This window comes from Crinia signifera, chromosome 9 (assembly GCF_055691185.1).
Source record: "Crinia signifera chromosome 9, ASM5569118v1, whole genome shotgun sequence".
Classification (NCBI taxonomy): Eukaryota; Metazoa; Chordata; class Amphibia; order Anura; family Myobatrachidae; genus Crinia; species Crinia signifera.
This window is the reverse complement of record NC_139225.1, coordinates 36,866,202-36,879,915: the sequence shown is the minus strand read 5'-3', so window position 1 is coordinate 36,879,915 and position 13,714 is coordinate 36,866,202. Positions and strand designations below refer to the sequence as shown.

Here is a 13,714-nt window from a genome sequence, read left to right as displayed (position 1 = left end):
CAGAGACGTACGTGACTTTATATATGTTACTGCACCGCTGTCTGTATTCGGGTCTTCAAGATTGGCCAAGTGGTGGCCGTAATACAAGTGATGTGCTCCAAGCATTGTCACTACTGCAGAACACCCTAAGCCGAGTCTGGCACAATATCGCTGCGCCTCTCCAAGGGTCGAATAAGTGATCTCAGCGGACATAGAGCCATACAAGTATTTGCCCTTCATTGTAATATATGTCTCTGTTAATATAAGAGGAGAAAGACTGAGTTATCACAGTGCATTTGCCATTAGAATGTATTAGCAATGGGCGCACAGGCTGATAAACGTACCGGTTACTGCTGGTGACTCGCACACAACTCCCAGTTTCTGGTTACAGTCGTCGTCTTTAAAGAGACCGCCTTGGATGATCGAAACACAGTCATAGCTTTGTCTGGCCACAAGAAGATTACTGCAATGATACAGTGTAGCGTCAATCTTTTATCAGTTTAAGCATTGACGATAAAATAGAGACAACTCATTGCCAGCACTTCCAAACATACGTATTGCGTTCAGCTTTTATTCTGACTTTAGATTGGTCTCGATTAACCCTTTAAGTGCCAACATCTCTGTGATAGATGAGCAAAATATCTTCAAAAATTGCCAGCGTCGCTCACATTTGTTATATAAATTCATTTAAAAATTTGTAATATATAAGGTAACCATTGCAGGTCATTATGGTGAATAATTTCACACCTATTTTGACAAATTCAGGGGGGGTAAGGGATAAGACCATAGGGATGCATCATCATACGAAAGACTAGGGTTGAAAAGCCTGGTTACTAATTATCTGAGTAAAACTATACTGGCGCCATCTTCCCAGTGTTATTTTTGGGAATATGGTGCCGTCACATTCGCAAGGCTGGCCGCCATCCATTTGCAGCTTGTGTTCTCACACACTGGCTGTGAATGAATGGTTGACACAAACATCCATTCGCAACCTGCGGGGGAACACCCACATCATTCAATTGTTGCCGACCATCGAATGATGTGGAAGGTACACGCACATCTAAGGTTGCTCAGAGCAACCTTAGATGTGCATGCACATTCTGAAGGAAGCGGGCGGGCAGCTGACATCTGGTGTTGTCAGCTACCCACCCCTGGTGCCCACGTCACCGGGCAATTTCCATGGGAACACCCACCATTTTCATGGTAATGCCCATGAAATGCTTGGCGTTCCCATGGGCAGGTCACCCCGGCACGCTGCCCCTGCTTTAAATCTAGTGGCTATATTGGCAAAATGAAGCTGGTGCCCACAATTTGCAGGCTATTACATGCACGTCTATGCATAGCACTCATACATTCGCTCATAGCCCTGACAGTCAGCATCTGGAACATACAGTAAGTATAGGCAATGGTTATGGTTAGGCTGTGGGAAGGGAGGGTTAGCCACTGACATATTTATAATGGATGTAGTGTGTCCCTATGAGTCCAGGAGGGCCCACACCACACACACATTTTTCATTGCTTACTCCTAGGGACCCTAGTGCCCAAAGTCTATTGGTGTGCAGCAAGAGAGGATGGGGCCCAAATGCACAAAGCGCAGGGGCCTCCTCCTCTCTGAGGTTAGCAGTGGGATAAGGAAAAGGGTTAGCATACTTACTAAAATCTAATCAAATGGGATTCAGACTATCAGGATGCTGTAATCGGTATTCAGACATCCTGACTGTTGGGTTCCCATACCCAGCATGTAAAGATATCAATGGAAATACCTCAAATCTTTAACATTGGTGAAAAATATATTTATTATATGTACAAAAAAGCAACGGCATATAAATATTAGCTTGCATTGCGTCACACAAGGGACACCACAACACAAATGATTCCATTACTTGTATAGCTCTGGGTTTAAAGGGGCGCCATTGGTCCATACTCGATTGCCCTCAGTTTCTATGTCATTGAGACCGATCCAGCTGCGAGCCTTGACGTAATTCTTTAGCCAGTTCTGTAGAGAGATCAAAGTGACAGGATGGCCGTACCACACACCATAAAAGCCAATATTTAGATCCAACAGTCCAATAGTTTTTAATAGAAAAGTGAGAGAATTGAAAAGGAATGTAGGTGATAATAAATAGGACATAAAGGCAGGGACCATGATACGTTGTAATCAGAATTGCAGTTTTTGCTGTCTTATATAAGGAGATGTTATTATGTGTCACCTGTATTGTGTGATTACTGATTAGTTGTCCTGGATACAATTATCATTTTTGGGGTATATGGTGACAACATGACTTAGCGACATCTACATATATAGGGGGGTATTCAGTATGGGATTCCGACTGTCGGAATTCCGGACAGTCGGATCTGAATCAGCCTCTAGGTCGTTTGGAAGTTCGTCTAATACGTACGTCAGATGTAAAGTAACCTGACTGCCCAATACAGTGCATGAGACCAGTGTGTGTGTCCAGATGTTTTATCCTATCAAAGAACATTAAAGGGACTTTGGGAGTATCGGGATGTCAATGCCCCTCTGGGAATGTTTTGGATGGCCAGGATATCTTTATGGGGCCCTAAGCAGGCACTTAGGTTGTCTTGTGGCAAATCTGCCTCTGAACCTGTCCAATGGCATTGTTAGGAAGACCTTAGCACGCTGGAGGGCAATGGAATGCAGCAGCCGACAGTGAGGCAGGATAAGGTGGAGGAGTGGACTTAAGGCAGGAAGGGGGCTACATGGGGTTAGGAGGGGAGGGCCATGGTGAGACAGCTTACTCCGGGTCCCTTCACCAGTAATATTAAATACAAATTCACACATAAAGTCATAGTAAAAGAGCACGTGTACTGACCAGTGTGTCCTGATCGTTCACTGTCATAAGATCTGAAGCCTGGATGTTCTGACAAAATTCCCTGGCCTCCTGCCAACTGAGGGTTCTGCTAGGAGCGATGTAGACACAACGATCCTTCCACTGCCTCCAGCCATCCGCTTTGGGGCAATGAGCCTCTGTACATAAAATTAGAAATGTATAGCGCACTCGTCACAACTTTAGGAGAGTGTTCACCCCATCCATTTCTCCAAATTCTCGATGAAGTAAAGGGAGATTGTAGGGAGATATTCAATTGCTGCATCACCCTGGAGGATAAGAGCTTAAATGCCAGTGCAAGCGGCTGGTAGTGTCCAAAAGCAGAAATAATTGAATAGCTTAGTTGGGCGCCATCTAACAACTGAATTCCCCCCTTTTATTTAAATCAATGCAAGACTTGGCCGCATCTGCCCAAACCAGAGACTATGGTTCTGGAAGAGAGGCGAAGGGCTTAATAAATAATTGTTACAGGACAAAGGGAGAATGAAACAGGATTTGTAGAACACCATCATTTGCTCTATATACCTTATTAAGGTTATAGAAATAACTAATAATGGGTCACTCTCAGACAGTCCATTTTGAATAACCTCAAATACAGAACTTATTTATCACTCCGTACCTTCCAACAGTGCCACAAACACAGAAGCTTCAGAACACTTCTGTAGTCTCACTATCTTGGATGACCTTGAATATGTCAAACAGAATCCAGAGTATGTGTTCTGTATACGACCGTCTCTGAGCAGGCGAAACGCGCTGGCTAAACTCTCTTTACAGTCTGTAGTCATGTGCGCCACCTCCAACCCAATAACCTATACAAGACAAAGAACCAGACACATTGCACAGATTTATAAGGTAGACGCATAACAGAAACTTCATATTCATATATTCAGAAAATATCTTAGGTACACTCCTGACCTGGATGTTCTGGGACGTGGGGTGATAATATATATTGGGGCAGATTGATTAACCCTGGAGAGGTGATAAATTCTTGAGAGGGAGGAAGATGATAACGTAGCAGCCAACCAGCTCCTAACTGGCAAGTTACTGGCTGAGTTTAAAAAAGTACTGTTAGGAGTCGATTGGGTGGTGTATTCTCACCTTGCATTTTATCACTTCACCAGGCTTTATACAACTGCTCCATTGTTCTTAAAGGAACTGTACATAAAGTCTAAAAATAAGGAGAGTTATGGTAGACCTACCTTTGTTAACTCCCTTTCCTTGAAGTCCATGGGAACCACAGGGGACATCAGGTTGTAGGCGGATCCAGGGGGTCCGAGGCACCAATCAGCGAAGCTCTTAAAGGTTTTACCCAGAATGCCCGGGCCCTCTCCCCTACAGCCCCGCCTCCAGGCTACTGCCGCCAGTTTTTGGTAACAAGCCGAGAGCAGGAAGCGGAGAAGAGAAGAGGACAGAGAACACATATGCCCAGAACTCATACATACATATGGAATGGTCAGAACGGGTCACAGTATCAGAACATCACGTAAAGGTGAACCTCAGTGGCAAATTTAAAAGGGTGGGCGCCCTGTGGTTCCCATGGACTTCAAGGAAAGGGAGTTAACAAAGGTAGGTCTACCATAACTCTCCTTTTCCTTGTCAGGGTCCATGGGTCCCACAGGGGACATCGGGGATGTCACAAGCCGTAATTAAGGGAGGGAATTTGACTGAGGTTTCAGCAGAACCCGACGACCGAAGGAGGCATCCTGGGAGGCGAACGTGTCAAAGGCGTAGAACTTAATAAATGTCTGGACGGATGACCACGTTGCAGCCTTGCACAGCTGTTCGGCAGAAGCACCCCTGCTTGCTGCCCATGAAGGCCCAACCGCTCTAGTAGAGTGTGCCCTGATAGCAACCGGAATGGGCCTGTTAGACAGAAGATATGCCTGTTGTATAGCCATGCGGATCCAGCGGGCAATAGTTTGTTTACCCACTGGCCAACCCTTCTTGTGAAAGCCATATAACACGAAGAGGGACTCTGATTTCCTGACCGATTTAGTGCGGTCGATATAGATGGTCAAAGCTCTGACCACATCAAGCAATTTTTCATCAGATGAAAGGTCATCTGAGGTGAATGCAGGTACCACGATTTCCTGGTTGACATGGAATTTTGTCACCACCTTGGGCAGATGAGAAGACCTTGTCCGTAACACTGCCCTGTTACTGTGGAACACCAGGAAGGGTGATTTGCACGACAGTGCGGAAAGATCCGACACCCTGCGTGCGGAGGCAATGGCCAGGAGGCTGGCAGTTTTGACTGTCAGCCATTTAAGCTCCACTGATGATAGTGGTTCAAACGGTGGTTTGGTTAAAGCCTGAAGCACTAAAGATAAGTCCCATGGATTTGTGGGAGGAACAAAGGGAGGCTGTATGTGCACTACTCCCTGTAAAAAAGTGCGAATGTCAGGTAAGAATGCAATCTTTCTCTGAAACCATACCGAAAGGGCTGAGATTTGGACCTTCAGAGAAGCCAATCTTAGTCCTAAATCCAATCCATTTTGAAGGAAGGCCAGTATCCTGGCTGTTTTGAAAATCTTGGGATCATATTTATTAGAATTGCACCAAGAAAAATAGGAATGCCAAGTCCGGTAATATAATTTTTGAAGATGCTGGCTTGCGAGCCTGGATCATCGTCCTAGCCACCTTGTCAGAAAAACCTTTGCCCTTTAATAAGGCAATTTCAAGAGCCACGCCGTCAAAGACAGGCGCTGAGGGTCTGGATGAAGACATGGCCCCTGATTCAACAGATCTTGACGAAGAGGCAATGGCCAGGGGGGCTGGTGTGACAGCTGTTGTAGGTCCACGTACCAGTGTCTGCGTGGCCAGTCTGGCGCGATGAGAAGGAGGGTTCCTCCTTCTTGCCTGAACTTTCTGATCACCCTGGGGATCATGTTTATCGGAGGGAACGCGTATGGGAGATGAAACTTCCACGGTACGGACAGGGCATCCGTGAAGTAGGCCTGAGGATCCCTGGTCCTTGCTCCGAAGCATGGGACTTTGAAGTTGTGTCTGGACGCCATGAGGTCTACAACTGGGGTGCCCCAGACTTGCGTCAGACTGACGAACACTTCCGGGTGTAGGGACCACTCCCCCGGGTGGATGTCCTGTCGGCTCAGAAAGTCCGCCTCCCAGTTCAGGACTCCTGGGATGAAGACTGCCGACAGGGCTAGGAGATGTTCTTCCGACCAGGTGAGAATCCTGGAGACCTCCCGGAGGGCGGCGACACTTCGTGTTCCTCCCTGGCGGTTTATGTATGCCACCGCCGTGGCGTTGTCCGACCTGATCTGAACAGGTTTTCCCTGCAACAGATCCTGAGACTGGAGAAGGGCATTGTAGGCTGCTCGAATCTCTAAGACATTGATGGATAATCGAGATTCTGGTTCGGTCCAGACGCCTTGCAAGGACCGGGATCCTACTACTGCCCCCCAGCCTCGCAGGCTGGCATCTGAAGTTAGTACTATCCATTCTCTGAACCAGAATAGTCTTCCCTGGTTTAGGTGGTCCATCTGTTCCCACCACAGGAGTGAGTCTTTGACCTCCTGTGTTAGGGATAGAAACGTCGACTTGACGTGTTGTGGTAGGCCATCCCATTTCGCCAGGACCAGGCCCTGGAGCGGACGGGAGTGGAACTGGGCCCATTCGACCATGTCGAATGTGGACACCATCCTCCCCAATATTTTCATGGCCCAGTGAACCGAGACTCTTGGTTTCTGAGCAAAGATCTGGATTCTCTGAATTAAGTCCCTGGCCTTGTCGTCTGGGAGAAACAGTCGCAGGGCTCTGGTGTCCAGTAAAGCACCCAGATGCAGCATTCTCTGGGAGGGGATCATGGAAGATTTCTCCCAGTTGAGGAGCCACCCGTGAGCCTGTAAGGTGGAGATCGTTGTCTGCAAGTGGGATGTTAGAACCTCTGGTGACTTGGCTACAATCAACAGGTCGTCCAAGTAGGGGAAGACCCTGATCCCCTGCTTGTGTAGGATTTCTGCCATTATAGCCATCACTTTTGTAAAAATCCTTGGCGCTGTTGCTAGGCCGAATGGGAGGGCCTGAAACTGATAGTGGCTCTTCAGAATAGCAAAGCGCAGATACTTCTGGTGGGCCGGTAGGATGGGAATGTGGAGGTATGCGTCTCTGATATCTAGAGAGACCATGAAGTCCCCCTCCTCTAGGGCCAAGATGATGGTCCTCAAGGTCTCCATCCTGAACTTTGTGACTTTTACCACCTTGTTCAGAGCTTTGAGGTTTAAAATGGGACGGAACGTTCCATTTGGTTTGGGCACCAGAAACAGGGTTGAGTAGAAGCCGAGGCCTCTCTGGTGCCCCGGCACGGGAACAATGACCCGCGACCGAAGTAAGGTCTGTAGTATGCTCCTCATGTGTTCTGCCTTCCATGGGTCTCTTGGGAGACCTGTGCAAAAGAACCTTCTTGGGGGGGGCTTTGAGAAGGATATGGCGTACCCCTGTGACACTACCTCCCTCACCCAGGCATCCTTTGTGGTGGATAGCCACTGGTGAGCGAAGTACAGGAGTCTGCCTCCCACTTGGGGGTCCCCCCGTGGGAGGCCGGCCCCGTCATGCGGAAGGCTTGTCGGCCTTGGAGGGAGCCTGTCTGGCGGCCCAAGGCTGCTTGGGTTTGGGTTTGCCAGTCTTATGAGCGGGCGAGGGTCTGGTATAGGACTGGCCTCTGGCCTTGCCCTGAGGGCGAAAGGGCCGAAAGGACTGGGTTCTAGGCCTTTGAGGTAGAGCCGTAGGGAGGCAGGCTGTCTTAGCTGACGCCAAGGAGGCCACAATTTTATTTAACTCCTCCCCAAACAGGTTCTCCCCTTTAAAGGGTAAGAGTTCCAGAGTCCTTTTGGATTCTAGGTCCGCCTTCCATGACCGAAGCCAGATAATCCGGCGTGCCAGTACTGAACTAGCGGAGGCTCTGGCAGCTAGAGTGCCGGCGTCCGACATAGCATCCATAATATATGTTGCTGCATGTTTGATGTGTTGCATGCACAGCCTTGCATCCTCAGATGCGACTGGGGCCAACTCATCCTCTATCACTTGTAACCAAGGAGAAATGGCCTTTGCCGCCCAAGTAGCTACAATTGTGGGCCTCTGAACTGCCCCTGCATAGGAAAAGGTTGCTTTAAGCGCATTTTCCAGACGCCTGTCTGTCTGGTCCTTCAGGGCTGACCCTGAGGCTACCGGGAGCACGGACGGTTTAACCAGCCTGGACACGTGCGCGTCCACTGTGGGAGGGATTTCCCATGGGGTACAATCCTCTGGAGGGAGCGGATATCTAGCCAACATCTTTTTAGATATGTTAGCTCTCTTACCCAAAGCCTCCCATTGATCTCTCCTGATTTCTGATAAATGATCAGAATGAGGAAACTGGGCTTTAACTACCTTCTGCTTTTTGAAGACGTCCCTGGTCTTAGCAGTGGGTTCAGGTTCATCTGCATCTGACAGAAGAACCTCCCGGATAGCATAAATAAGGCCTGCTATGTCAGGGGTTTCAGCCTGAGAAGCGGGAGGATCAGTAGGCATAGGGTCATCCTGATCGTCATCAGGTATGATGTCATCCCCATTATCAGGGTCTGCAATATCGGGGTCATCCCCGCCATCGTCTGTGTCATCAGAGCCATCCCTGGTTACCGGTAGCAACGGATTTATCAAGGATCTACTGGGTTGTGCAGCATGTGGCATTAGCTTCTGCATAGCTGCCGTAGTCTGCTGCAAGGTCTGCACCGTGGTCGACAGAGCATCCACCCATGGAGGGGGGGGCTGTACTACAGGGGGTGCTACAGCATTAGGGAGACGATCCACCAAGGTGCCCAACAGCTGTTGAAAGGCTGCCCATGGTGGCTGGGGTGCCCCTGAGGGCTGGGGATGGTCAGGAGGGGTAAAGCAATTGACACATAGCCCATCCTGGATGACATCCATTTCAGACAGACCTGCAGCGCAGCTCCTGCATGACAGGAGTAAGGGAGATTCTGTCTGGCTGCGCCCCCGTTTGGACATAGTGAGCACACTCCCAATAGGGGGGGATACAGTGCACAGTAGGTAACTCAGTGAGAGAGAACCTAGAGTGATCCACTGACAGTATGTGACCTCTGAGGTAAAAACCTCACTTAGAATAAAGTGGAGAAAAAAACTGACAGAGGAAAAAGAAGAACTAGCACAAAGTCACATACACACTATATTAGCAATATAGATGAGCTAACACACCCTTAAATCAACCACAGTACTCTACAGAGCAAAGGGGGAATGAGGGTGGCTATGAAAAGTACTACTTAGCCTGTAGCCGGTTTCACAGGGGAGAGAGATGTGCCCGACCTCTGGAGACCTGCGTGCTGCTGTAATGGCGCTGGTCCAAGAGAGGGGGGGCGGGCACAAACAGTTTCAGCTAATGGACGGCAGACCTCGAGGAGATTGGCGCCAAAGCTGGGGGAGGGACTGCAGGCCAAGTGCCACCTCCCCTTGCTGGACTTCCCCCACCGGAGCATAAGAGCTACTTAAAAATGGGTCCCCCCAGGCCCAGCCTGCTGCTCTGTCCCCGGTGGTCTAGTGGGATCCCTGGCCGAAGCGAGTGCCCACGCCAGCCACCGCGGGCGTCTCCCGGCGCACCGCGGCAGGACAGCGATTTGTGCTTCCTTAGGAAGCCTTACCTGCTCCTGGTCCGGCCACGCTGTCAGGAGAGCGACGTCCGGCGGTGCTAGGCGCTGACGTCGCCTCCGCCGTCTGCCTCAAGATGTTCTGAGGAGGTCGGCGCCGGGAGGAGTGAAGGAGACGCTCACTCCGCTGTCAATCACTGACGGCGGGGAGCGTCTCTGCCGCGAGGCGGCTTCTGCCGCCGTAGCGGCAGTGTAAAAATAAAAATAAAAATAAAAGCTTCTTCTGGAATCACCTGAAAAAAAGGTGATTCCTGCTGATTACAGGTGCGTCTGCTTCCTGCAGGCACCAACTAAAAACTGGCGGCAGTAGCCTGGAGGCGGGGCTGTAGGGGAGAGGGCCCGGGCATTCTGGGTAAAACCTTTAAGAGCTTCGCTGATTGGTGCCTCGGACCCCCTGGATCCGCCTACAACCCGATGTCCCCTGTGGGACCCATGGACCCTGACAAGGAAACTATATATATATATATATATCACCCAGGGGGGAATTTGCTAAGATGGGAATTCTATTTTATATTGGACATTGCTATGGGCAACCAATCAGAAGCTGCCTCTTATTTACTTAGCACCTTCTAGAACAGGCATGTCCAACGTTGGCCCTCCAGATGTTGTGAAACTACACATCCCAGCATGCTTTGCCACAGTTTTGCTATTAGAGCCTGCTAAAACTATTGCAAAGCATGCTGGGATGTGTAGTTTCAAAACATCTGGAGGGCCAACGTTGGACATGCCTGTTCTAGAAGATAATGGATAGAATCGGATTGGTTGCCCATAGCAACATGCCATTTGAAAATGATGTCAGCCGCCTGCCCTGTCTTTATCCCGGAGCCCGCAGTTGAGACTTTTATTTGTGAAGGCAGGAGTAGAAATCGTTCCATGGTCGTCGACCATCAAATGACTTCTTCTGCAGCAGTGGCGGCATGCGATGAGATCAGGGCCGGTGCTACCACTAGGCAGCTGCCTAGGGCAGCGGCCACTGGAGGGCGCCTCTTCAGCCCAACATTTGAATCAAATATAGTTGTGGCAGCAGCAGGTGCTGGGAATAGCTCTCTCTAGTTTTCCAGCACCATTCTAAAAACCGTCCCTGGTCCCTGCTGCTGGCGTTGGCTGCCTAGCGCTGCTACCGCTGGTGGTGAGACACTGGTCCCAGCTGCCACCCGCCCCTCACCATTGGCATCAGCGGGGAACAGTGCCTCCGTGGCAGCAGCGCTAGGCAGTCAGTGGCTGCAGCAGGGACTAGGGACGGGTCTCCCCACCAGCCGCAGAAGAAGGAACCAGCGCAAGCGCAGCGGTGAGTGGCACTTCCTATTCCCCCGCCATCCCCCACCCCTTCCCAGGGTAATGACGAGGCGGGTGAGCACCGCAGCGTCGTCGTCGTCCCCCCGGAGCGCCGCAATCACCAGCACCCCCCCCCCTCCTGTACAGCGGCCGGGGGGCGTGTGAGCACCGGAGTATCCCCCTCCCGCCTGGAGCGCTCCGGTGCCTTGCACCGGCACTGGATGAGATGTGTCTTCGTTACACAATGCCTCACATCGTTGTGATGGGAAAAGGTGGTGGTGGGGTATTCGGCGGGGCAGCTTCTCTTGCGCTCAGTAAGCTGCGGTCTTCGCTGCTTACAGAGCCAACCAACATTAGGCCCATAATGTATGCAAACCCAATGACTTACGTACACAGAGCCAATGTGTGGGACAACAGTGTGGTCCCCTGCATGGTCAGATCTCATTCTGTGAGATTGCTAAGCAGTCACCTTTGGGTGTGGAGCATGGGTGGTGATAGGCAGCGTCCTAGAAAACATTTCTGGCGATGCTAAAATCAGGGGCTGCATCCTTGGACGCTGCTTCACTGCCTTCATCAGGATGAATTCCATGCTTCATCCTAATACCTTTCACATCTCACAAATAACCCAGGTCTGACCCTGGTTGTTGCTGGGTCGCCATGCGGTGTGAAAGGGCCTTCTGAAAAATCTCAGGTCCAGCAACCCGGTATTCTGATTTGGGTTAAAGAGAAGGGTTAATCCTGGCTTGGACCCGGGTTGCTGTGAGGTGTGAATGAGTAACCCAGGTTGAGCAAACGGGTCCCGTTCACACTATAGGTAGGAGGTAGTGTCAGCTCCAAGTGCTACCTCCTCCTCCATCCCCTTGGAGACACGCCCCCCTGCCCCCCGATGACATCAGCGATCCAGCTTATTGCCAGGAAGATGTGGGGGACCTGCATTGCAAATGCTGGGTCGTTCCCGGGACAGATCCGCGTCCAAATCCCAAAATTGACCCGGCATCAAGGTTACTCATATGACGCTGTTTATGCAGATTATACAATGCTCTGTCCTGGGATGCAGCACTGGACTAGATTGTCTGCTATGTCTTCCTCTTCCCATCCTACAACATGGTCCTATGACCTCAAGTAATATCACCCAATTTACCTTGACGCAGGAGGCAGGAATCATGATGTTGCGGAGTCTCCCATTCTGTTGTAGGGCCCAGAAGGAGTTATTGGTGCATTTTTCCAGTGTTGACTCCATATAGAGATTTTGGCTAGTGGCATTCACACACAGGTGGGCAGAGGCACTCACAGAATACAGCAGGCCGTACCACATGAATGGCACATCTGGATGGGAATACAAAAACGAGATGAAAAAATATGTCCTGGTCCACAGAGGATGAGCCTGTTAATTGGACTCCCAAAGATCAAATGATGAAGTTCAATGGCCGCTATACGACCTCTGGCCTTAGCTGCACACACTTGTTATGGAAGTAAAACATAGTCTTGTCGACAATGGGTTTGCATTGAAACTTCTTGAGATCCACTTGACAAGTCATCTCCATATGTGCCCAAGGGATTCCTCTGTGAATCCCTTACATAGTATCCAGTCTAGCACCGTGCACTGTTCAAAGCCCATGCAGTTCCTCTTTCCTGCCTGGGGTGTCAATGTATGCTGTGGTGCTTCTAGTTCAGTCTTGGCTGCATTGAGATACAGCCACAATGTGATATAGACACCAAAGCAGACAGCGACACCCCAGGCAGGAAAGAGGAACTGCATGGGTTTGCAACAGTGCAGGGTGTTAGAATACACTACTTACAGAGAAGGCTCTATCACAAGCTAGGTCAACCACAGCTGGTCCTAGAATATATTTTAAATTTAATATACTGGGTTATACTGGGTTATTGGGGATATTAGTTGGTGTACAGTAGGGTTGTCCATGAAAGGTTCTACCATATATGGTTGATGGTTTCTAACCATCACCCGGGGGCTAGTTGAACTATAATTGATCCATAGTTATGCATGAGCAAACCTCAACCCCAGTCACATTGGTGGTGAAACTATCACGCATCACTAGTAGACCTTCCACGGTTGCTAACCATCAATGGTCAATACTAGAGGATAGAAAGCAATTCCAATGATGAAGGTACTGAAACTGATGCACTTCCGTAAATGTGCCTAGAATGACAAGAGTTACAATGAACACTTCCAAATCCAGAACACACAGACCCCACCCCCTATTACATTCCTGGTAGCACCTTGTCAGAAAAAGCGAGATCCTATGTTTCCATTTGCACATATACTACATGTCATTACCGTGTGCTTCCCATGCACTATATTCAGCACAACTATAAATATGAACGCAAGTTCACAATAAGCTGTTTAAGGTCTTGTTCACCATTCTCTTCTCCTGGAGAAATCATCTGGGCACCACTGCTGTTTTCATCCATGAAGGACGTCCAGCTCACTACGTTTCCGGGGAATTTCCTTTTCGTCTTTGTGGAGGCCAACAGTTTAATATCAGAGGGTGATAGGATGTGGTCCCAAATGTTCAGTTCGCTAATGTCACCATTGAAAGAGCCATCATTGGTCTGGAAGCTACCTGCGGGAAGATGGAGACAAGCTGGTTTTATATAAAAGGAAACAGACACGGGAAGAACCTGGTGCAGTTTGGAACAGAAATTGGGCATACTGTATATGCTCCTGTAACACCTCTTCCCTCGCCCGTCCTGCTCTCTAGGCACAAGCTGCTGTAAGTGCCAATCTTGCGAACCTGTCCAGATGTCTGTGCGTGTGTGTGTGCCCATCTTTCTGGCCATGTTCAAACACTAAGAGGTGTAGTACTCACAGATCCTAAATGAACATACACCCCCCCTCCCCCCATGGGATATATCTACATAAGTATAGTTGAACGATGTTTGTGTGTGTGTGTGTGTGTCTGTTCCACGATAACTCTCAAATGCTTTAACTAATCA

General features: G+C 49.5%; 1 protein-coding gene across 1 annotated transcript in view; it reads right to left on the bottom strand.

Annotated features, from left to right (window-relative positions):
* LOC146036840 (uncharacterized) overlaps positions 1-13,714 on the bottom strand; it is a 39,322-nt gene that overhangs the window by 8,530 nt on the left and 17,078 nt on the right. The window contains exons 8-14 of the mRNA XM_083160704.1: positions 13,138-13,341; positions 11,901-12,085; positions 3,448-3,637; positions 2,814-2,968; positions 1,863-1,975; positions 324-442; positions 12-233 (exon numbers count right to left, since the gene is read on the bottom strand). Coding sequence (XP_083016830.1) covers positions 12-233; positions 324-442; positions 1,863-1,975; positions 2,814-2,968; positions 3,448-3,637; positions 11,901-12,085; positions 13,138-13,341 — 1,188 coding nt within the window. The remainder of the gene's footprint in view (positions 1-11; positions 234-323; positions 443-1,862; positions 1,976-2,813; positions 2,969-3,447; positions 3,638-11,900; positions 12,086-13,137; positions 13,342-13,714) is intronic.